Raw genomic sequence first — 23,256 nt, 5'->3', positions numbered from 1 at the left:
CTCCGCGACCCTCCCTGAAGCCCTAGCCCCTGAAGGAACAGGCCAAATAACCCGCTGCAACTGCTCCATCTGCGTAAAGAACGGTAAAGCCACCACTAGTCCCACCACCTCGTCCCTCTCCATACATCCGGGACCCAGTCACGGCATGGCATGGCATGGCATGGCATAGCCTCGAAAGGAACGCTGATCGTGATGCGATGTACAGGCTACTATTTAGTCTACCCCCAACAATCAGACGTCAAATGGGCAGACGGGAGTTTCGACAAAATGAAATCCTACCGCATGGGCAAAGGGAACAAACCCCACCGTTTCTGCCCGGAATGCTCCTCCTCCGTCCTGATAGATTTCAGTCAAGGCGATGATTTGCCAGCAGAGTGGAGGGAACTGTACGCTATAAATGTACATTGTCAAGCCAAGTTCACCATGTGCTCCTCCGGGAAGTGGTCTACCTACGGATTCGTACTAACATGTCGTGGCAACAGGCAGCATTATTCAAGGATATCGATCTGACGAAAGCGAGTATCAAGACGACGGATGGGAAAGGGAAGTTAGAGCCCGCTTATCGGGATCCGTAGATTTAACAATCATGAGACGTGAGCTCCCCGGCATCATGAATTTGCCCGTGAAGTTTACGCTTGATGCTTGATGCTTGATATCCGATGCTTGGTGCTGAGCTATACTAGTTATACTTGTACCGTCCAAAGCAGGCACAGCGGCGGCCCAAGTATGGAAAGTTCGACACAGACACGATCATTGTATCGTCCGTGTGCAGAGCATACCATCCGTGGCGCTGCCCATGTCTTGCAGACGACGACCAGCTGACCGAAGCTTGGTGTCGTTGGGGTGATCCTGCAAGGCAAGGGCAGTCGGCAACGTACCATGAAACGAGTCTTTGACCTCGATCTTTCGTCAAGTGCTGCAGAACCATGCTTGATCCCAGGCTCACTTCCGCCCAATTCATGCTCGACTAGCTCCTCTCACTGCCCCTCAACCTCACAACCTGCCCATACTTCTGCAACTTAGTGATAAGCTGATCGCCCTGTCTGACAACATCATGATACCTGCAACAACCACATTAGCACACTTCAAAAGCCACTCAAACACTCCAAAAGGACAAGACTTACTGTCCGCCCTTCCCCTGTACCCTCTCCATCTCCACCACCCCCTTTACCCGATCAATACTCGCCTGCAACCTCTTCCCGGCAATAAAAGGCGCCAGATCCCGATCCAACCACTCCACGCCCACCCCAAACGACTTGGCCATACTCTCCAAACTCACCACCTTATAACTCTGCAACAACTGCTGATAAGCCCTAAGCCGCATCTCCCTTACGAACCAGCTGCGGTGCTCGTACAGATACCTATCCTTGGAGAGAAAGCTCTCCTCAACAGCGGCGAGCGAGCGGAAGAAAGAGGCGTAGTTCCCGTTGTACAAGCTTGAGATCATGGTGGCGAGGGGCGTGAAATCGAGTTTGGGTTCGGCGGCTGCTTGTGCATCTGCTGAGGCGGAGCCAGAGGCTAGGGTGGTGAGGTTGACAGCGGTCGGGTTCGGTGTGGCCGTGGCGTCTTTTTTCTTCTTCTGTGAGGTCTCGTCGACTGCCATTTCCTCGCCGTCTGCTGCAGTGCCTGAGAGAGCGGCGAGGCGTTCTTCTTCCGATCCGGCGCCGAAGATGGCGCGAATTTCTGGTGCGTCTACGACCTTGGATTTGAAGTCCCGACGTGGGAGACTTACTGCACCGGCTAGAGTGGCGTAGACGACGAGTTCGGAGTAGGAGCACAGTTCCGAAGAAGTGAATGTCGATAGCGAATCCAGAAGACCAGAAGCTCCAAGGTTGTAGGCGCGGATAGTAAGGAGGTGCAGACCCGAGTAAGCCTTGAGCCGATTCCGTCTGTCCCAATCACCACCGCTCTCTACAAGCTGCTGCGCGCGATCCACATTCTTCTTCACAAGCAACTTGTCATCGAAGAAAAGTCCTATCCGGATAATAGCAAGCACAATATCAATCTTCGTAGCCAGAATCCCCGTCTTCTCCATCAGTGCCTCGAAAGCCTCGAGTGCTTTATCCTTATCACCGACTCGTGCGTAGAATTCCGCTCGCTTGGCTCGACTGCCCTGTACCTCCGTCTCGCCCTGTGTCTCGGCCGCATCCTCTTCTTCCTTGGCGATGGTAGCTAGTTCCTTCTCATTCTCCTCCTTCAACTGCTCGTACAGCTTCTCGTCCCACGCCAGCGTCGCCGATGGGTCCAGCTTCCCACCTAGCACACCAACGATACTCGGTGCATTGATCGAACTCGTTCTTCGCAAGAGATGTGCTGGTGGAGCCTCGGATCGGGTGTTCGTTCTCGAGATCACGGGACTCAGTGCACCGCTCCCTCCTTCACCACTGATGTTGAGTTTGCCCGTTTGTGGATGTGCGAGGTAGGCGTATAGAGGCGCCATTTTGTGTTCGCGGATGGCATCTTGAAGGGCGGTGCGGGAAGTCTCCTTCGCTGCGTGATCTGTTGATGGGGATGCGAGGGTAAAGACGGATTGAGCGAGGGCGAGTTTGGGGAAAGAGAGATATTGAGGGTCACCCATGTTGAGTGGTTGATGATGGAGTGTGAATTCGAGGTGGATCTGGGTGGGGTCGTTGCCTGTCTCTTTCGCTTGTATGGGGATGTGGTGATCAATGTCAACTGTACTCAGTCGTGTCTGTTCTGTCCCGTCGTGGTCGGCGGCGATGATGATTGAGTTGTTCCGATATGATAATTGCTTGACATGTGAGCACACGATGCGCGGTCGTACCTGCCTTGAAGCTCCATGCAAGGAAGGTCCAGCGAGCACTCCCGCAAGCCGCAGAGCCTCCATCCACCTTACGATCATTGCCGAAAGCAAGCACTCGGGATACTACGACAGGTTTACACTATTGCAGCCGGCTTCCTCTTATCATATCAACAATGGCGAAGAAAGGTATAACGGCGCTCTCACATTCACACAAACCTTCAAAGCTGATATGACTGTCCTCCAGCAAAATCCCGCACGATCCCCGTCCGCCTCATCTCCATGGCTCTGACAGGCTACTACAAGACCTTCTCGCGGCCTCGGACCCATCGACCACTGAGCATGCTGAAATATGACCCCGTCGGTATGCAACACTCACCCCCGTAACAGAATAATCAGCGGTGTAAAGCTAACATGCCATCATCACAGTGAAGAAGAAAGTCCTATTCCTCGAGCAGAAGCGCGGAGGAGGGAAGTGAAAGGCCAGGCCATCAGATTATTTCCATGACTGAGAAGGACATGGGATGGTTCCAACATATGAGTGCCGGCTCGCGGAGGCGTCGGAAAGGCTTCTAGCCAGGGCTTGACTGGACGAAACAAGATGACAAGCAGCACCGACAGAACAGCACCCGGGCCAGGAGATCCGCTTCATCCTTCTCCACGCCAAATAGCAGCCCAACGGGTTGGTAGGAATACAACTCTGCTCCCGACCGCCTGGTCCACACGAGATGTATCCATAGAAGGCTCGGATCTGGCGCGCGAACCGCGTGGTGCACGGGGATGCGGACATACGAGCACTGGGAAGAACGGATCGGCTGTACTGCTCAAAGCAAGAGGTCATGCGCGGTGCCAAGATGTATTGCAGAAGCTACAGAGATGCTGACAGATGTATACTACTCTTGACCACCGCCACCATTCATCATTTTGACCGAGCAGAGGTCCATCTTCCAAATCATTCGTGACGCTTTGCGCATCAGTCAGTCATTATTAAGATACTAGTCTTATAGATGCCATCGTCCAAACATGATCGTAACACCACTCGGCCTCAAAACGGAAGTCGCACAGCATGTGCGCGGCAGCAACAATGTGCGGCGTGCCGTCGTGTAGGCCCGTGGAAGTTGTGCGCTTCAACGTAGTTCCTGGGAGAAGCGCGCATTGAACTGGTCACCTACAGTCCAGTCAATACGGCTTGCCTTCACACTTCTACCTGAAGCAACTTACTCTTGGACGCCTTCTTGTTTCCACGAGCAGCGCGGGAAGTGCTCCCACCAAGTGTACGCATACGCGAAGAAGACTGCGCAGGCCCACCACGAGACGAACTCGAGTGCGGCATCTGAGGCAGGTCGTTGATGGAAGATTGAGAACTGGTGCGGAGAGAGGAGCGGCCTGACGGGTTCTGCGGCTTCGAAGCTGCAGCATTCTTACGCTTCTTGCGCTCGTGCTCGTAGCCTTCTGCGATGTGAGGTGCTTCCGCTTTACGTTTGCTTGCTGCAAGCGGAGCAGCTGTATTACGTGGGAGCAAGCGCGGATCGGGATTAGCTTTGGTCTGGGAGTCGGTACGAGATATGCGGCGCTTCGAGACAGAGTCGTATCCACCAGAATCGATGTTCACCTGCTGATGGTTCGTGCCAGCGGCATTGATGTAGTCGGGCGTGCTGCTGTGGTTGCTACTGGCTCTGTCGCTAACATTACGGAAAGGTGGTGTGCGAAAAGCAGGATTGTTAGAGCGAGACTCGGTACGGTGTTGTACATCGTGATCGTCGTTGCGAGGAGCCATCTTGGAGGCACTGTTTGGTTTGGGGAAAGATTTGCGAAAAGTGTACTTCTCCTTTTCGGCGTCCGACCATGTCAAGCTGTTCTGCAGCTGCGATTGCGAAGGCAGTGAGGTCTGAGACATCTGATCCTCGTAGATCGAGAAGCTTTCGGAAGTGCCAGGCGGGCCGTGGAGCGACCCTTCTCTGCGAGCTGCTGCCCTTCCGCCCTGGCTGTGGGCATCAGCGGCTGAGGGCACTGTAAATACCGATACGATCTTGTGCCTGGGTGCAGCCGTTGATGTATTGCTGTTGAATGCGGCGAAAGATGGAAGGTTGTCATCGAACTGTGTCTCCTCCACAACATGGCTTGGATGCTGTGCGCCAAGCGAAGCATTGTCGATCATATCGTCGCTGACATTCGGAATAACATCGAGTGGACCCCGGCCGTCGGTACTGAAGCCTCCCTCATTATCATCCTGCGTTGCTGGAACATGCACAGTTGTGTCTTGAAGCTGCGACTCTTCTACAACCGGCCCACGTACAGTAGCATCTGCACTCCTCTGCCGCGAGTCCGGACGGAGCACTTCGAGGATTGGGATAGGAGTTGTCTCGATCACCGTCAGCGATTGACGATCCACCTTCTTGCGCGGACGTGGCGGGTCGTTCTCCTTATTGCTGACAGCTGGTGTGATGTCGTCAACTAGAGGACGAGCATCGGGTGGAGCAGCCACATCACGCGTGTCATCACTCGCTACGACTTCCAGACCCTGCTGATGTTGGGTTGCAATGTCTTGGATCTGATTGCGGAAGCGCTCATTCTCTGCGATCATCTGGTCGCGCTGGGTTGCCACTTGAGTGAGCTCCCGTGAGAGAGCTTTGAATCTGCCATCGTACTCCTCCGTATCTGCCTTCCATGCTCGCTCAATTTCAACACGGAAATCTTCACCATTCTTTTTCTCCTGCTGTAATTCATCTTGGGCTTGTGTTAGCCGGTCTTGCTGAGCCTTGAGATTGATGGCACTTTTTTGCTTTTCGACCTCCATGGCACGCTCAAACTCATCGGTCAGATGCTTTAGCCCAGCGTTATGACGCTCAATAGTTGCATTCGCGGTGGCCAACTCTTCGGTGACGTCGCTAAGGGAGGCGGCGTGCTGGTGCTGCTGTTCCTTGAGTTGCTTGTCGCTGTCGTCGTGTGCCTTCTGGGCCTGCTGCATGGCCATCTGCAAACCTTCGATATGTTTGGTAAGAGCAGCCTTCTGTTCGATCGTCCTCTCATAGTCCGTCTGCGCCGCGGCGAGCTTGTGCGAAACACCACCGAGACTCTGCTTTGTCGACTCCTCTGCCATGCTTCCGTTCGCTTCGGCCTTCTGCTTCCAACTCTGCGCTTCTCCTGTTGCTCTCAGAAGGGCTTCTTCGTGTTTGGCTTGCGTTGACGCGGCAGCCTGGTGTGCCTCAGCGATCACAGCTTGACTGGCCAAGAGCTCGAGCTGTAAAGGCTGTACTCTGTTGCTGTACAGCTCACTTTCGCTCATCAATTCACGCATGCGGTTCTTGTACTCGGCCATCCTCTCATCGAGGACCTTATCGGAATGTCGTCTCATCTCGGAACGAACTCGATCAAGCTGCGTCTCGAGGTCGTCCTGCAGTCGCTCTCGCTGGGTCGCAGCCTTGGTAGACCGACGATGAGCTTCTTGAACTTGGATGCGGAGTGACTGCAGCTGTTCATGCGCATCATTGAGCTCGCTACGTATAGCTTGCAACTCTTCCGTCTTGCTGTGTAAGTCGAGCTTGGCAGCGCTCAAGGCATCCTCGTCGCCATCCGTGACATTGCCCGGAGTCATTTCAGGCTGCGACACATTCTCTAGTGCAGTGAGCTTGGCTCTTAAAGACGTGTTGGAATTCTGGAGCTGAAGCTCATCCTGACGAAGGCTGTTCAATTGAGCCTGCAGATCCCTACACTGATCGCTCGTTGTCTGGTGCCTGTCTTGTAGGATAGCGAAGCTCTCCTGCTGTGCAGCATCCTGCTGCATAAGCTGCTCACGCTGCTCGAGATCAGACTTCAGTTCTGTGAAGGCGTCTCGGAGGCTAGCTCGTATTTGTGGCAGTATTGCATCATTGGCGTCAGCCTCGCCCTCACGCTTCTTGGCCGTCATCAATCTGCAGTGCAGTGCGTCAGTATGTATACATGTATGTAGCAGATACGACACTCACTCTTCTGACAAGGTCTTTAAGAGTTCTATCACCGAGACCACGTCGTTAGCTGTATCAGTCTGCTGGCCGTCTAGTCCTCTGAGCGCGGCTGACACTTTCTCCACAAATCCAGTGAGCTGCTCACGAGCTGTAGACGCGCTGAGTACAATGTCGATCTCTTCCAGCTTCTCCAGGACGGCCTCATGATGATGATGAGTGGTGCTCAGTGTTTCCGCCATGGCAGCAAGCTGTGCCTCCACTTGAGATCTACGGTCGCGTTCCTCGATCAAGGAGCCTTTGGTATCACTAAGGTAGCTTTCGAGGTACTCGTTGCGAACCCGGGCAGCATCGAGCTCCGTCTTGAGCTCACGAGAGGCTTCAAGTCCCTGTTCCCTGTCGTTGGCGACCCGAGTGGCCATCTGCTGCAGGCGCTTGTAGAGATCTTCATGCTCAAGCTCACGTTCTTGACAGGTGTGGATAAGGCGCTCCTTGGCTTTAGACATTTCCTTATGAGTCCGCTTCAGGTCGGCCAGGTCCGTCTTCATGGTATCCATGAAAGTCTGGAAAGACTTCAACTTGACCTTGTAAGCTGAGACTTTGCCTTCCTGCTGCTTCAGCATTGTCGCGATCTTGTCGTTCTGCTGCAGCGTATGGTTGAGTTTTACCTGCAAAGCCTCTCTGGCTTCGACAGTTTGCTCAAGCTCTGCGTTAAGCTTCTGCACATCAGCACGAGCTTTGCTTTTCTCACGTTGATGCTTGTCATGGATGTCTTCCAAGGCTTCTTCCATAGTCTGACTAACAGCATCGCTCTCAGGCTCCCGTTCACGGTGATAAGTTGAATGGCGGCTGCGTCTTCTGGAATTGCGGCTCAGCATACCGTGCCAGTCTGCGTGGCCAGCATCTCGAGTTGATGAAGGGAGCACGTCTGTCAAGTGAGGCTGCTTCGGTAATTCTGCGAAAGCCTCCTCAGTACGCTCCGCGTCGATTGCCGTAACATATGGGCCACCGACGTGTGGCCTAGCATCAACGACCATACCAAGATCATCTAGGTTTGTTTGAGCAGAAGCGATTGGGTGATGAAGGATCATGCCCTTCTGTTGTGCCACGCCCGCGTAGTGACCACTCCCTCCAGTATTTTGCTCGCGGTACTGAGTAGCAGTGTCGAGTTCGGCCGCTCTGCCAACGTATGCGAATGTCTGCACCTGGTCCTTCGTATGGGGCTCGGCACTGTTCAGGAGGACAGGAACTGCTCCTTGTTCTTTGTTTGGTCCTGCCAGATTCGAGCTCTGGAGAACACGCTTCTTGCGTTTCTTCCTGATCAGGACCGATGCTGCGGTCTGCATTGGAGTTGAGACTGCTGTGTCAATGTTTGGTGCCAGAGGTATATGAGCATTGCCCAAACCTTCGATAAGTTGCCGATCGGCCGCTCCATTCGCATAGTCGGTGTTTGCTGGTGCGATAGATGCATCTCCTAGCACGATGTCAGTGAATTTTGATGTGCTAACTCAACAAGACTACATACCGTCGAAACCCTGCTCTTGATTCTGACCTTCTATGGCTGTTGTGGGCTCAAGCGATGCAGCTGCTGTGCCTCCTTTGCGTATGCCTCTCATGTCGAGAGGCGGCTTGCTCGCTTTGCCGTACGTGAAACCCTGTCCAGTACCGATTTCTTCATCCATTGGGCGCGAGAAGAGCGTGACAGTGGTCAGTAGCGGCGTGTGGAAAGTGGCTGGAGTATCGACAGCAAGCCCAGCAGACCCATCTTGATCTTGGCTTTGTTTGTGTACTCGTAGCACGTTCTGGATGTTGGAGCTTTCGCCATGTGGCGCGACGAGGTCGTTGTCGAACTGTGTCTCAGACACAGCCAGTTCGCGTCCAGGGTCCCCGATCGCCTCCTCGCCAAGGCCGTTGGTGACTTGTGCCGCTCGTACATCTTCGTGAGAGGTCACTAAGTTGTCATCGTTGTGCTCGAGGCTGTCGTGCGTGGCCGCAATGTCGGTATCGTATAGGGGGTCTGGCATGGGTGCGTGCGGCTGATTCGCCGTGGCAGTCTTCAAGACTGCTCTGTTCTGAGGCGCTTGTTCTTGTGATATGATATGAACCGCAACGTCATATATGATAAAGGGGATGATGTGACGATAGAGAAAAGACTGTAGAGGTTGGGTAAAAACCGAAGTGAAGAGATGAGATGAGGTGAGATGGGGTGCGGTCAGAACTTCACGTCAGGCAGTCGCGACAACGCGCCTTCCGCCATCAAGCTGAGATCGGCGTATAAATGACCAGACGGGCCACAATCGATGTTTTGTTTGTGGTCAGGTCGACATGGCCTTGGACCCTCTCGAGCCATGGACCGTAGCATTGTTCAAGCCCACTCCGAATTCGCAGCCGTTTTGGATGCTCTCATGATTGCCTGACACATCGACCCAGCGTCTCAAGACTACCCATACTGCATCTCGTCCGAAGTGAGCTCGCACAGGGCGAGAGGAATGTGCAGTGCAAGAACCTGCCTCAAGGCGCCGCCAGTAGGGGCCACAGATGATGGCGCAACACATCTCTAATAGGCATAAGGTCGAGTCTATCACTGTTCTTCACGTTGCGAGCACATGATTGAGAGTGGGTAGTCCGATCTTCTGTTAAACATCCGGATGAAGTGATTCGGCGATCCTGAACCCAAGTACGCTTGCTGGGCTCGGCACAGCCATGGCACGACAACCCTGTTCGCAGAGACGAGCCTGGAGACTTCGAAGATCGTGTCCCATGATATACAGCTCTTTTGCGGACTTTGTTGAACGCACATCGATCACATCTTCTCCGCACCTCTTACGAATCGATCCATCGAGATTTGCTATGGTATAAGCACATCTCGTCTAGCCATTCGATCAAGCAAGCAAGCCGACCACCCATGTCCGGTCATGCGCGGCAAGACAGAAGCAACTGGTGTACCAAGGATGAAGTGTTCTGATGTTAGCAGTTATGACAACAATGCAGCCTGTGTTAAAGGTCACGGTTGAGGTAGTAAGAAGCTGACATATGAGCACCCATCACCTCGAGACGAGGCACATGAGGCTCTGCGTGTGCAGGGTTGCGTTTGTCTATTGCAAGCTTCCACGAATTGCGCATCGTCGTTTTCCACTCAAAGACGACAACATTCGGCATTCGCCCTTTGCACTTCGAAGCCGAATATGCCATGCCATCTCCAAATCTCGCACTCGAGATTCCACTACGCCAGACTGTGGCGTTTGCTCTCTTCTCGAACAATGCGCCACCTTATTTTAGCCGATCGCCAGTGCAGCCGAAAGCTACGGCGAGGACAGCGCCATGACGGCGGACAAGGCGTGGGGGTCCCGCACGTGTGAAAAATAGACCGACCACACAAAACCTTTCGCTGAACCACGACAGTCCCACTTTCATCTTCCTACCGTTTCGCGGACTCTACGGCCCAGCGCGCTGACTATCGCAAGCGCAATGATGAGAAGTCGTGATTCAAGGCTAGCAAGGAACGTAAAGGGTGAAGAGCGGGTCTGTCTCGCGTTGACTGAACGGACTTCGCGGTCATCAGGGTGCGAATGGGATTTCTTCAAAAGATCTTGCGAGGCCCATCTTTCAGCGACTTAAGGTAGGTCTGTATCGTGTCCATGATTGCTTCGTCCTGATCACCATCACATCTTTGGGCAATTCGAGAGGCTTTCAGGGCACAACTACATCGCCATTTCCTCACTTGATTTGTATATCCAGCACCATCTCAACTGCACCTTCCTCATCTGCTTCTTCACCAGCGCCTTCCTCTCCTATCGACGCACGAGACTACCTCGTGACCGCGCAAGCCATTACTCTCAGCAGTTCCAGCGGCTTCTGACTTTTACACACCACCCATACAAATCACATTCGCTGCTCAAACACCACCACCACACTCGCTCAACGAGCACAACAATCTAGGACTATTGAATTAGCACCTTGGGCTTGCTATTGAAGTCGCACAAGCAAACACACCTCTGCGAACAGTAACAACATGTTCGCTCGCAGCATCGTCAAGGCTGTGGCTAAACCTGGTTTCCGCCCAGCAGCTGCCTTCGTCGCCCCTCTCACCCGCGCCACATTCTCGACCTCCGTCAGGCGGAGCGAACCGGAGGTCCCGGTCGTCAGCTATGAGAGCGGCCAGCGCGTCGAGGAACGCATCAATTTCCCCGCTGGCCAGTCTGGACCTGTGAACCCACCAGGTGGCGACCAGACGAAGTCCGCACGTCCGTTGGGCGCAGACGCAGCCAAGCATCTCACACCAACGCTAAGCAAGTTCACTCTGCCTGGCAAGGTCGCCGTTATTACTGGGTATGTCCATCTGATCAGTAGCATATGATCTGGCAGAAGCTAATTTGACCTGGTAGCGGTGGTCGTGGTCTCGGCTTCAACATGGCTCAAGCTCTCTCGGAGGTCGGCGTGCGTGGTATTGCCATTCTCGATGTGCAGGAGGATCTCGGGGACAATGCTGCTCGTGAGCTTAGCGAGCAGACTGGTGTGGACGTCCGCTTCTACAAGGTCGACGTCCGCGACGGCCTGGGTATCAATCAGACGGTGCAGGACATCGTTGATCACTACGGCGCTCTCGACGTCCTCATCAACGCCGCCGGTATTGCTGAGTGAGTGCCTCCGTCGACCCTAATACAGCGAGATGCATGACTGACACTTCGTGCCACAGCTCCAACATCAAAGCCGAGACCTACCCGCACGACAAGTTCCGCCGCCTGATCGATATCAATATCACTGGTACCTTCTTGGTGGCGCAGGCTGTTGGCAATCAGATGATTGCCAGCGGCAAGGGCGGCAGCATCATCAACATCGCATCCATGTCAGGCTCGATCGTCAACTACCCGCAAGAGCAGTCATGTTACAACGCCAGCAAGGCCGCGGTCGTGCAGCTGACCAAGTCGCTGGCCGCTGAATGGGCTCGCTTTGGCATCCGTGTCAACTCCATCAGTCCTGGCTACATGGACACAGCCCTCAACCGTGTTCCGGCTCTTGAGGCGCAGAAGAGAATCTGGGTGGATCACACCCCTCAGAAGCGTCTGGGCGATGCGGACGACCTCAACAACCTTGCTGTCTATCTTGCTAGCGAGGGCTCGGCTTTCATGACCGGCAACAACTGCATCATCGACGGTGGCTACTGTCTTTGGTAAGCCACATTATTCTAGCGTCGACCAATGAAAGAGTATGCATGTTTTACAGCCCAACGCTATCGGCTAGCAGCCATGAGCCGGTAATGGAGTTCAGAGGGTGTGGCGTTCGGGATCTGAGATCAACACTGGTCGGCGGACTGGTTAATACAGCAGTGCGGCTTGGTGATGCTGGCTCATCATCATTACTAGAACCTATTAGAAATAGATGGAGACCTGTATCATAGCGGACACTTCTCCGGTAGTCCTAGAAGAAGAAAACAGTTGACAGAAACGTGGCTCACAGCCACATTCCTCAGATTCTGGCCCGATGCGCGACATTCCACAATCAACAATATCGAAAGCCTTCTCTGCCAAGAATACTCGCTGACATGCTCTCATCGCAGCACTATACAACTGGCGGACTATTTCTGATCTGCACACTCACCAAAGATGAAATGCTGAGCCTCGAAGCCGCACGCAGACGCCTAGTGCTCCTAGCAGCCACGTACCTTCGCGCAGCCGGCGTTCCCAGTGTAATATCTGTGGCCCACGACTTGAAGTCGCAAGCATGGCAAGAGGACTCCTCGCGTTATTGTTTGCTGGCGTGACAGTAGCGTTGAAAGCGGTGCGCGACGATCTGGGCTACAGTGTATGGCTTCAATCAAGCTGACTGTGGTTGAAAGGGCGTCCCTCTACCCGATACTGGAAACGACGTCTTGTACACACTGGACAGGCTTGCGCCATCGAACCGCGAGCAGCCATTGACCGAGCTGAAAGTCACGGACAATGTTGGTCAGTCTCTCATCATGAAGGTGCACTATGACTTGGCTTTGTTACTGATTGGCTTCGTCGCAGTCGATCTTCGTCGCGAGATTGGATGGTCGATAAGTGGCAAGTACGTTCAGGCGTTACAAAGACAAGCGGCCGCAGCGGCGCCGACAGTATGTTGTCCTGTACGAACACCAAATCCTGAAGAAGCTAACAAGATCCTAAAGAGTGGCTCCGTGAATTTAGTATCAGCGAGAGCCGGGTCAGTCTTCATGGCACCTGTCATAGTCGGTGGTCAGGACTTCTACCTCGTAGTCGATAGTGGAAGCAGTGACCCCTGGTTGGTGACATCGGATTTTGCGTGCATAGATAGCGACGACGGGACATCACTAGATCAGGCGGACTGCAATTTTGGCCCGGCCTACAACTCGAGTCGATCGTCCACATACCGAGTACTACCAAATGAGAACTTCAACATCAGCTACTCCGATGGCGAGACCTTGACCGGCAGTATGGGTTACGAGTCATTCACCATGGGAGGCATCAATGTGCCTTCGCAGGAATTCGCAGTCGTGGACTACGCGGGCTGGTCCGGCGACACTATCTCTTCAGGTCTCGTGGGCTTCGCGTATATGAGTCTGACCTCGGCGTATCCCGGTTCAGATCCTCACCAGGACGGGGAAGAATCGGCACTGACGTACAATCCTCTTTTCTACAACATGTTCCAGAACGAAAGCGTGGCACCAGTCTTTACTCTCGCCATCAACAGAGATTACAACAACGGTGGCGTGCTGGCCCTTGGCGGAGTTCCGAATATCCCATATTCGCCGGGCTTTGCGAGTACGCCGATCATACCATGGATGCTCAATGCAAGCTCCGGCGCATGGGTGTACCAGTTCTATACAATAGTGATAGAAGGATTCGCCTTCTCGGCAAAGCAAAACGCTCAGTTCAACGTCCTTGGCCTGCCAAATTCCCGGAAGACAGGTCTGCTTGGTAATGGCACTCAAGCGATAGTGGACTCAGGGACGTCTCTGGTCTACGTCGACAATGCTACGATCGCCACCCCCGTGAACCTGGCCTTCACGCCGCCCGCATGGTACGATAGCCATTACAACACCTGGATGGTGCAGTGTAACGCAATCCCACCCCTCTTCGGCGTGGCGATAAGTAACAAAATCTTCTACGCGAACCCAGTAGATATGATACTGTATCAGAACGAGACAACGTGCTACAGTGGCATTCAAGGAAGCGAGTCGAAGCTCACTATTCTGGGCGATGTGTGGATGAAGAGTGTGCTGTGCGTCTTCGATATAGGCGCTGAGATGATGCGGTTCGCGGCTCGGGAATTCAGCGGTTTGACGCCAGTGGCGACCAAGAAGCCAAACACATGAAGGTGTATGGTATGACAGGCTGGCGACAGGTCTAGCAAGCGTATTCGGCGTACATACTTCGGCCTTGGCTGCATTCATTCATCGTCATAAGATGTTGACTGCTCTCAGACATTCATCAGAATCTTGCACCAGCGTGCCTGCCGTCGAATTTGGCAATCCTACTGCGGCAGTTGCAGAACGATGTAGATACCGTGAGTGCAGACAGGGATGTAGATATATGGCAGAGCCGTGGGGTTCCCATTCGCCTGCCTTTTGACTACATGTAGCAAGGATTCTCGTTCTAGTAGGCCCATGTCATGATCTATATGCTGCCACAATGCGGTGATGCATGTCTTGGTGACTCTATTGATCGGCACTGAGATTTCTTGACTCCCATAAGCACCGCTCACGTACGGCATTGTCAGATGCGGTTTGCATCGGTACATGCAGCAAACACACATGAAAATGTATTCACGACCTGCGAAACGCACGTTTGTCCTGGTAAGTAGCGGCACATGACTCCAATGTATTTAAATCGATTGCGAGTCCGTTCTCAAACTTATTCTGTTGATACAACTTTTCAAAACTGTATAGTCGTACATGCAGAAGCCCGCATACACAGACAGCATTGTCTCCACCATCGACATCTTGGTAGGAACGCCACACCACTTCAGCCGTAGATCGAGCTTTGATTTTCCGTCGCTTCAGATCAAACGACCGCACAGAGATCACAGGAACAGGCTATCGTCATGTCATCGCCCGCAACAGAATCCAAGAACGCATCGGATACAGAATGGCCAGTCCAAAAGGCGAAGAACGGCCACAACGACTGGGTCGTGAACGGAAGGATCAAGACCGCGAAGTGCGATACATGTGACGAACGTGTTAAACATCACAGCTGGATCTGCAGCAGGTGTAACAAGCACATCTGCTCCGAGTGCGCAGACGAGTCCGGCAGGAGCAAGCCCATTCACAAATACACCGCGAAACACCAGCTCAGTGCCAAGTGCTTCTGTGCCTGGCCGAGTAACCAGGCACCAGGTTTCGCGCGCAAGCTTCGGGACCTTGGACTCCTGCCAGCTATTGGCTCGGCTGCGTCAGTCCAGGCATCAAATATATTGAGCCCCCGGCTAGATGGTTCTGTGGGTAAGCCGAAGCGTCCTTTGAGTACTTCTGACGATGTGGCCTTGGTGAAGAAGCAGAAAACTGGCTTGGATGCGACACAAGCATTCGCGCCGACGAGGGCGTCGGTCAAGCCAAATCGCAACACCGCCAGACCAGTCAGGTACAACGAGGAGAGCGATGACGACGAGAGGAGAGCACCACCCGCCAAGATAAGTCGTCTTCCTCGGTTGAAGCGCAATTCGCTAGTCCGAGCAGCGCCTTTGGTAGAGGATGATGAAGCTATCAGCTCGTCGGAAGCAGACGAGCCTGAGGAGCACATCGAGAACGCCGCACCTCTTCCATGTGCCCACCTCAATGAGTGCAGCACGGTCATCGTTGGTGGTGGCATAGTCGGTCTCTGTGTCGCTTTCGAGCTTTCCCGGAAGTGTCGTGCTACAAAGACAAGACACAACATCACGATCGTCGAGATCCGAAGCGACTGCTGCAGCCTCTCGACGGCATCCGGCAGCTGTGCAGGCATCCTGAGCGGATTACACCTGGACAGGAAATTTGAGCCATTGGTAGCTCAGGCGGAAGAAGCTTGGGAGGATCTAGAGGAGATCTTCAAGCTGATTGGCGATACTGCTTCTGTGAACTTCAAGCGCGACAATGTCCTTGGTGTATACACACATAAAGGGCAAGGCCACAAAAAGAAGCCGACTTGGTATCATGGCCACGAGATGGACATCTTCGATGCTGAGGAGAGCCACACCGGCAAGATTGATACGCAGGAGTTCGCACGTTGGCTTGAAGCGCAATGCAAGAAGCTTGGGGTCCGTTTCGTCCACAATCACCATGTTGTAAGTGTCTCATCAAGCGCCAAAAACACCATCAAGAAGGTGTGCTTGATGTCAGTCACGCCACCAGAAGCGGCTTCAGCTAGCGGTTTGGCTGCTGCGAGGACGGAAGATGGAGAAATCCAATACCTCGACTGCCAAAGCCTAGTACTGGCGGCAGGCCCATGGACTACAGGTATCCTGCAAAACGTACTCTTCGAGGACGACGTGGCCTTGTCAAACAACGTGCAGACTGCATATGCGTACTTGATCGACACGGAGATGGCTTCCAAGGCTGACAAGGACGATGTCGGCCTCCTCTTACCTTTCATCGCCCAGGACGACAAGTACATCGAGCCTAGGGTAGGCCTGGCTGCTCATGTGCCAAAGAAGCAGGTCACCGTCTTTGGGACGGCCAAGCAAATAGAAGATGTGCATCTCTCCATGCAAGATGCTCTCGATCCCAGCCTCGACGATGCGAAACCTTTCGGTCGCATCCGTGAGTATGCTGGTAAACGCCTTGGTCCTACAGATGGTAATGGGCAGTATCAGTTCGAGGCGAAGAATGTGAGAACTCGGTATGCTAAGGTCTCAACGTCAGCTGGAGGGCTTCCTTTTGACGCCAACTTGCCTGCATCTGGCCCTGGCACTGCTGCTTTTACTGACCAGATGGAGAGACCAGATGGCATTTGGCTGTGCTTTGGCTTTGGTATGCACGGCACTCTTCTTGGGCCTGGTGCAGCGCATGCTCTTGTCTCAAAAATGTTCAGCCAGCCAGCTGCAAACAGCGATGCGATCCCAACTCGGCCCAAGCGGGTGTGATTCAGTTGAGATGATGTCCAATACAAGCTGCAGCGCTTCAGAAGGCGAGCTTGCGGTGCAGATACGCTTGGTAGATGGCCATCGTGGCTCTTGGTACGAGTCGAGAATCAGATAGCAAGCATCAACATACCCTATCCCCAGTCTGTGTGCCTCGCCCAGTGATCACCCGCTAGAGCAAAGCAGCCACCGCCTTTCAGCTCGCGAGCCATGTAGCATAAGCCTTCTGTTTCCACACCTATCCACCCCGGCTTACTCCAGGTTGTTCCCACGATATTGAAGTATGGGAACATCAGTCCTTGGCGTACAAGGTCAGCCCGGATGTACAAGATGGTACCGCCCACACTGTCAAGTGGCACGACATCATCATCTGAGGAGGCCTTCATTGCTTCAGGCAGGAACAGTCGTTCTTTCACAAGCTGGTTGACAGCGTTCTCTCGGCCATCGTCGTTGATCGGTCCCATCAGGCTGGGAGAGTCGACTCTCCAGGCATTCTTGTCATAATTGTCCATCTGGTTTTGATGGCACATGGCCGTAATGATCCCGACACTGTCATTCTTGGCGGACTGCTGCAATATGGTCTGTATGATTTGTGTAGATAGCTCGACAACATCGGCATCTAGCCACAATAGATGCTGTTCATCGTCTAGTGCTGAGATCATCAGGCGGTTGCGCAACTTTGCTAGTGACGCTCTGCGTGCGAGCTGAATCAACGGGTTATGTCTCTGCTCGTAAGGCACTTCATCAGGCTCATTCTGCAGCCAGAGCGTCGTTCTCGCAGTGACTATGCGACTGGTGGCTGCCTGCATGCTTGCGTATTCGCCTACATCCTTTGTGGCCATTGCGAGGGACACAGTTGAGAAGTCCAGATCAGTGGCCGCAAGCAGGTCTATGAAATCGTATACTGAGCGTTGGGTCGACCGGAAGTCGCGACTCCATGAGTTCGCATCCCGTGCAAGGACAAGTATCAGGAGCTCAGGCTTTGCGCTCTTAGATTGTCGAGTAAAGCGCAGATTTCCATTCTGCACCTCGTCTTCCGCTTCCCATATGGATGGCTGCGTTGGCTGTTGTGGGTATCGATGACGGTCGCCAAAGCCTATGCATGACGAGAACGTACGACAGGAATATGCGGTCCTCCTAGGTTCCAAAGTGTACGTGAGTAGCCAAAAGGCGAGAACTAAGGCGGCCGCGATGGCGATCCTGAGTACAAGACGACGCATCGCTTCTTTGCTTCCCAGCGATACCGAGCCTTACTCATGCATGATGAGCATCGGCTGAAGCCGGACTTCCGCCATGCAAAGGGGGCAGTCAAGTGAGGTCCCAGGTGCACAGACCGCGTTGGACGGCGACAAGGTTTGACCGGTTGCCGCTCGTCTCCGAAATCTTGGAAGCAACGGTGAGGTCAAAATCAGGCCAACAATGTAAGATAAATCGCGTGGGACACTATGGCTTGTCTACTTAGTGAGTGACCATGCTGGAAAGGTAGTATCTACTCCTCCCTTGTATTTATTTCATGACCATCAGGGTGTCGGACCCCAACTACAGTTGGAAGCAGTATGGCAAGCAACACTTCTGTTCTGTCCATCGTTGGCGGTGCCACATTTGCTCTGCTTGTGACCGTGTCTCTAGTGCTGGCCTACACATATCTCACGACACTGTTCAAATACGAGCTTGATGTTCGGAAGCATCCAGATCATGGTAGCAAGATACAGGTTGCACAGCACCCTCCTTTGGTTCCGTACGCCATCCCAGGTCTGGGCTCCACAATCAGCTTCAGCAATCAGAACATTGGAGTATTCTGGAGATGGCTTCGAACGCAGGCCGAGCGATATCAGCAAGATGCCTTTTCGATCATGCTCAGCGGCACAAGGACTCACTTTATATTCTCCGAGGCCGGTATCTCCGCTGCCTTCCGAAGCAGACAATTATCCAGAGCAAGATTGGACCAGCAGCTGGGCACGAATGTCCTTGGAATGTCCAAGGCGGACTCACTAAAAGCATTTCCGTACGACATCGATGAGAAGGAGAAGTCGACAACAGCAAGAATCCATTCTGAGCATCTGCTCACACCGAACGCTGTCAATTCGTTGACCAGCAAGTTCATGGAGGTCTTCTTGCAAAGGCTGGACAGCGATCGATCGCTCGATAAAGGCGTGGAGATTGATCTGTACGATTGGCTATGGCAGAACATCTTCCGGTCATCAACGACAGCGCTCTGCGGTGCGAAGCTACTCGAGATGCATCCCGACTTTGACAAGGACTACCAGACGTGGGAGGACGGCATGCTAGGTATGCTGTTTGGTACACCACGATTGTTTGCCAGTGAATCGTATGCAGCGCGCGACTCCGCGGTCTCGAAGCTAGAGAAATGGCTAGAAGCAGGATATGCAAGCTCAACAGGAAACCAAGAAGATCTTGACTGGGAACCAAACTTCGGCGCCAAAGTAGTACGAAAGCGTCATGCCTTCTACAAGCAACAGGGTCTAAGTGTCCACGCCCAAGCAGGTTTCGACCTCATCTTCCTAGCAGGCATCCTTTCCAACGCCACACCTGCAACAGGCTGGCTACTCCTACATATCCTATCTCCAACCTCGGACCCCAAGTTCCACCCGACGATAATGAACGAGCTACGCTCCTGCCAGCGCCCAGATGGCTCGGTAGACATATCCGTACTGACCCGTCTGCCTCTCCTCAACTCGGCCTTCCACGAGATACTTCGCCTCTACGTCGATCTACTGGTCGTTCGCCAAGTCGACAGCTCTGTAGCTATCGGGCACCACTACGTCAAACAAGGCGAGCAAGTCATGGCACCCAGCTGGATGACCCACCGAAATCCGGCTTTCTTCGCAGATCCAGAAGTCTTCGATCCGGAAAGATTTTTGAAACGGGATGAAGAGACAGGTAAACTGGGTTATAGCGCGACTGGACTGGGCGGCAAGTACTTCCCTTTTGGAGGAGGACATTATATGTGCCCTGGGCGTACTTTTGCGAAGCAAGAGGTTCTTGGCTCTGTTGCAGTGCTTCTACTCAACTTCGATATTGAATTCGTGGAGTTTGCTAAGCGGGATGGCAAACAGCCTGTTGGAATCGATAAAGATGCGACTGGCTTTCCCGGACTCAAGAAGGGCTATGCTGGCAATCAAGTGGTGGGTATCGAAGGTGATATGAGGGTACGGATCAAGCGGAAAAATCATATCCGATAGCGAGTGCTGCAGCACGCAGATCAGGCCTTCACAGATCATGAGCGCTGTTATAGATCGTAAATAGCTTGCTACATATACACATGCAATGCATTCACACCATATCTTTGGGATCAACCACGACTAGTATTCCATAGCGTTCTCAAACAGCGTACGTAGCTGTTCTCTCTCTTCCTCCCCACCATTCGTGTCCAAACTTGGAGCTAACATCAGCACTCGTGCCTGTGGAATAGTGCCCTCCACGAGCCCCTCGATGTGCTCGTTCTTGAAGCCGAGATGCTTAAGGCCGCGTGGCTGATCACCAAGTTTGGTCAAGAACTCAGCCAATGCCTCACTCAACACTTCACCAGCAGATGCGGCTTTGACATTGGAAATATCAATACCGAAAGCCTCTGCTGCTTGCAAATGCCTTTCCGGGTTCGAATGACCGGTGAATTTGAAGACTGCCGGGGCTGTAACGGCCACGGAGACGCCGTGAGGGATGATAGGGAATGTGACGTCGTAGCCATGATGTTGATAGCCTGGGTTCTGCGATGAGATGGGGTAACTCATACCGTGACAGAGATGCACGCCTGCGTTTCCAAAGCCCACACCTGCTAGTGTAGCGGCTAGGAGCATGTTCGATTGTGCTTCCCAGTCATCTGGATCCTTGACGGCGCGAGGTAGGTACTTGACCGTGCTGCGGAGGGCTTGGAGGGAGAAGATGTCGGAGATGGGATTCGCGCCCTGGTAAGCAGGTCGATTGATTGGGTTCGTGGGACGTGGTGTGCGCTCATAGTACGGGATGGCTGTCCATGATTCGAGAGCGTGACATAGTACATCCAGACCAGACGAGGCGTGCACCGCTGAAGGCATGGTGCGGGTGTTGATGGGGTCACATATGCCTAGTGTGGGCTTCAGGTTGCGATGTGCGATACCAGTCTTTGCTTTCTTCTCGACGAGATCGAAGATAGCGGTGCCTGTGGTCTCGCTACCTGTACCTGCTGTTGTAGGGATGGCGATAAGCGGCTTCAGCTTCGACGTGATCGGCTTGCCTTTGCCGAGAGGGGCGTTGACAAAGTCCAGGAAGTCTGCTTCTGGAAATGAGGTATACAGATTCATTAGCTTGGCTGTGTCAATCACACTACCTCCGCCGACAGCCAAGAAAGCCTCTGGGTTGTGCGGTTTCGCAAAGTCGATAGCCTCTCGTATCCTAGGAATTGTTAGCTCTTCAACGTTACCAACAACATCGATAGACATACGAGTAGTCCTTTGGCTCAACCCTGACCTTTGAGTATATCTCATATTGTACCCCTTCCCTCTCCAATCCCTCAATAGTCTGCTTCATAGCATCCAACTTCCGCACCGTCTCATCCGTCACGACTATGACCTTCTTCGCTCCAAGATTCTTCACATCCATGCCCACTTCCTTCGTACACCCAGGTCCGAAGCGGATACTGCTAGCTGCCATCTCGAACGCATACTCCTTCTGTTGCGAGCTGTCTACTGGCGTAGCCAAACTACGTTTGTGGCCTGCGAATGGGTTGAGATTTGGTCGAGCATTGTGGTGGTGGGACGGGTTCGAATGGCATGGGCAGGAGCTTGTTCCAGAGTTGACGGCTCGTAAGAGATTCAGTGCCTTCGTTGCACGAGACGGTGCTATACGTATTGCTGCCATGATGTCCGCTGTTGCTCGTTCGTGTCGGTAGTTTGTCGTACAAGGTCAAGGTGGCTTGAATATCAACCAGATCATTGATCGACCGACAGTCGAGCTAGCTTCTGCCGGCCATTCCCACGAGACCTACATCATCGTGCCGCGGTTGTCATGCAAAGGTGGAGTCGATCTGTTTGCGGGGTGAGCAATCGTCGTCTGGTCTTGCGGAAGCGGACAGATTGACGGTTATTGCGGCGTTGTGCGGTATAATTCTGTAGAAACGTCGCGTCCTTCTGGCCTCGCGTCTCACAACAGCGCAGGAAGCGAGATCCGATTTTGGTCTCTCAAGCATCGCATACACACATTATTGCATGTAGTGGCTACTAGATTGCGTGGTGATGCGATTTGACAAGTAAGTATGCCTACACGTGGGCCTCACGCGTCATGGACTCTGGTCCCGATGGCTTCAAATCCTGATGCGATAGGCCCACATGCAAGAAACTTTGACAATATGGTTTTTGTGGTGGTCACTGATGCACAGATATCAGAAGGGGATATCGGATGTCCATCGAACGGAACCAGGCCAGGGAGATGACAACGAAGAGGAGTTCCTACTGGCCTTTATATTGCTGCTTTTTGACATCCGAGGCATCCACATCGGTGGCAGCCACCTCTGCAGAGTAGGCCAGCCAATCCACGAGAGCATGACCTTAGCAGCACCCATCCACTCGGATTATCGCCTCGACAATGCGACCCTATACTCAGCTCTAAGACAAGACCCAGCAAGATGGCCGGAGATCAACGACTTTGTACGCAGCTCCATCTGGAACGATAACCCCGAGTGCCTGCTATTTGACGAGCAGTCGGCCAATAGCTTTACTTAGAGCGAAGTTATCAAATGGGGCGTCAAGTACCTGGCGGCTCAGTATGCTGGTCAAGCACTCGAGAGCGGCAACATCATAGGACGATCACATCTAGGAGACCTGCAGTTCCTACATGCCATGGCCTCTAGAAAGGGCGAAGCACCGGAAGAAACGAAAGCGAAAATGCTGACATGGCTTGAGATTATGTATCAGGTTGCTACCGGCGAGGACTATGACGCCGCGAATGGCGTGGCTTTCGATGACATTGCGTCTTTGACCTGCAGGCTGCAGGCTGCAGGAAGACCCGTCCTTCGGTCAATGTCTGGCACCTTTTGCTATGGGCATGGTTCGACAGATGCTTACTTGTGGCCATCCAAACCCAGCAGATCTTCGCCATAGAGCATTGGATAGTGCCAGGCATGTCATTAGCGATTCATTTGCTAGGGGCCATAATCGTCGAGTGCTCCTCAATCCAGAAGATCTGGCCGAACCGAAGCTCAGTAAGCAAGGGGACCGCTCTATGTCCCGAGGAGTGACGCTGAGAGACCTTATTAGATGACTTTACAATGCAGCTGGGCAGCTTCGGCCGATGGGATTCGATCCTCAACTTCCACACCTACCTGGGCCAAGACAGCGCAGCTCATGCTCGGGACGATGGACCGCATACTGATGAGGACTTTTACGAGCTTTAGCTAGCTAATCTTGACTCGTTCAACGAGCTCATTGGCGTGCGATCTGGTATCGAGGCCTGCAATACACTTTGCGAATATGTGGCATGCACGCACAAAGTGAAATGATGGCGTAA

General features: G+C 53.3%; 8 protein-coding genes across 8 annotated transcripts; 4 read left to right on the top strand and 4 right to left on the bottom strand.

The window, feature by feature from the left end:
• Positions 1-967: 967 nt before the first annotated feature.
• Positions 968-2,578, bottom strand: RPN7 (proteasome regulatory particle subunit; the record flags this gene model as incomplete). The annotated part of the gene is made up of 2 exons (XM_064837633.1): positions 968-1,061; positions 1,125-2,578. 2 exons carry the CDS (start codon positions 2,576-2,578, stop codon positions 968-970), a joined length of 1,548 nt encoding a protein of 515 aa, XP_064694956.1.
• Positions 2,579-3,888: 1,310 nt separating this feature from the next.
• Positions 3,889-8,726, bottom strand: LTS14_004932 (uncharacterized protein; the record flags this gene model as incomplete). Its single annotated transcript, XM_064837632.1, has 4 exons — positions 3,889-3,929; positions 3,983-6,672; positions 6,727-8,176; positions 8,228-8,726. The coding sequence occupies 4 exons, from the start codon at positions 8,724-8,726 to the stop codon at positions 3,889-3,891; spliced, it is 4,680 nt and encodes a 1,559-aa protein (XP_064694955.1).
• Positions 8,727-10,714: 1,988 nt separating this feature from the next.
• On the top strand, positions 10,715-11,876 carry LTS14_004931 (uncharacterized protein; the record flags this gene model as incomplete). Its single annotated transcript, XM_064837631.1, has 3 exons — positions 10,715-11,031; positions 11,088-11,339; positions 11,399-11,876. 3 exons carry the CDS (start codon positions 10,715-10,717, stop codon positions 11,874-11,876), a joined length of 1,047 nt encoding a protein of 348 aa, XP_064694954.1.
• A 547-nt stretch (positions 11,877-12,423) lies between these two features.
• Positions 12,424-14,017, top strand: LTS14_004930 (uncharacterized protein; the record flags this gene model as incomplete). The annotated part of the gene is made up of 2 exons (XM_064837630.1): positions 12,424-12,480; positions 12,539-14,017. The coding sequence occupies 2 exons, from the start codon at positions 12,424-12,426 to the stop codon at positions 14,015-14,017; spliced, it is 1,536 nt and encodes a 511-aa protein (XP_064694953.1).
• Positions 14,018-14,461: 444 nt separating this feature from the next.
• On the top strand, positions 14,462-16,758 carry LTS14_004929 (uncharacterized protein; the record flags this gene model as incomplete). Its single annotated transcript, XM_064837629.1, has 3 exons — positions 14,462-14,497; positions 14,591-14,647; positions 14,722-16,758. The coding sequence occupies 3 exons, from the start codon at positions 14,462-14,464 to the stop codon at positions 16,756-16,758; spliced, it is 2,130 nt and encodes a 709-aa protein (XP_064694952.1).
• Positions 16,759-16,889: 131 nt separating this feature from the next.
• On the bottom strand, positions 16,890-17,975 carry LTS14_004928 (uncharacterized protein; the record flags this gene model as incomplete). Its single annotated transcript, XM_064837628.1, has 2 exons — positions 16,890-17,851; positions 17,873-17,975. 2 exons carry the CDS (start codon positions 17,973-17,975, stop codon positions 16,890-16,892), a joined length of 1,065 nt encoding a protein of 354 aa, XP_064694951.1.
• A 336-nt stretch (positions 17,976-18,311) lies between these two features.
• On the top strand, positions 18,312-19,958 carry LTS14_004927 (uncharacterized protein; the record flags this gene model as incomplete). The annotated part of the gene is made up of 1 exon (XM_064837627.1): positions 18,312-19,958. The coding sequence occupies one exon, from the start codon at positions 18,312-18,314 to the stop codon at positions 19,956-19,958; it is 1,647 nt and encodes a 548-aa protein (XP_064694950.1).
• Positions 19,959-20,078: 120 nt separating this feature from the next.
• LTS14_004926 (uncharacterized protein) lies at positions 20,079-21,405 on the bottom strand (the record flags this gene model as incomplete). The annotated part of the gene is made up of 2 exons (XM_064837626.1): positions 20,079-21,147; positions 21,197-21,405. The coding sequence occupies 2 exons, from the start codon at positions 21,403-21,405 to the stop codon at positions 20,079-20,081; spliced, it is 1,278 nt and encodes a 425-aa protein (XP_064694949.1).
• Positions 21,406-23,256: the final 1,851 nt, after the last annotated feature.

The sequence above is a fragment of the Recurvomyces mirabilis genome (assembly GCF_035927965.1).
Source record: "Recurvomyces mirabilis strain CCFEE 5264 chromosome Unknown scaffold_11, whole genome shotgun sequence".
NCBI lineage: Eukaryota > Fungi > Ascomycota > Dothideomycetes > Mycosphaerellales > Teratosphaeriaceae > Recurvomyces > Recurvomyces mirabilis.
This window is presented reverse-complemented; position numbering and strand designations above follow the sequence as displayed.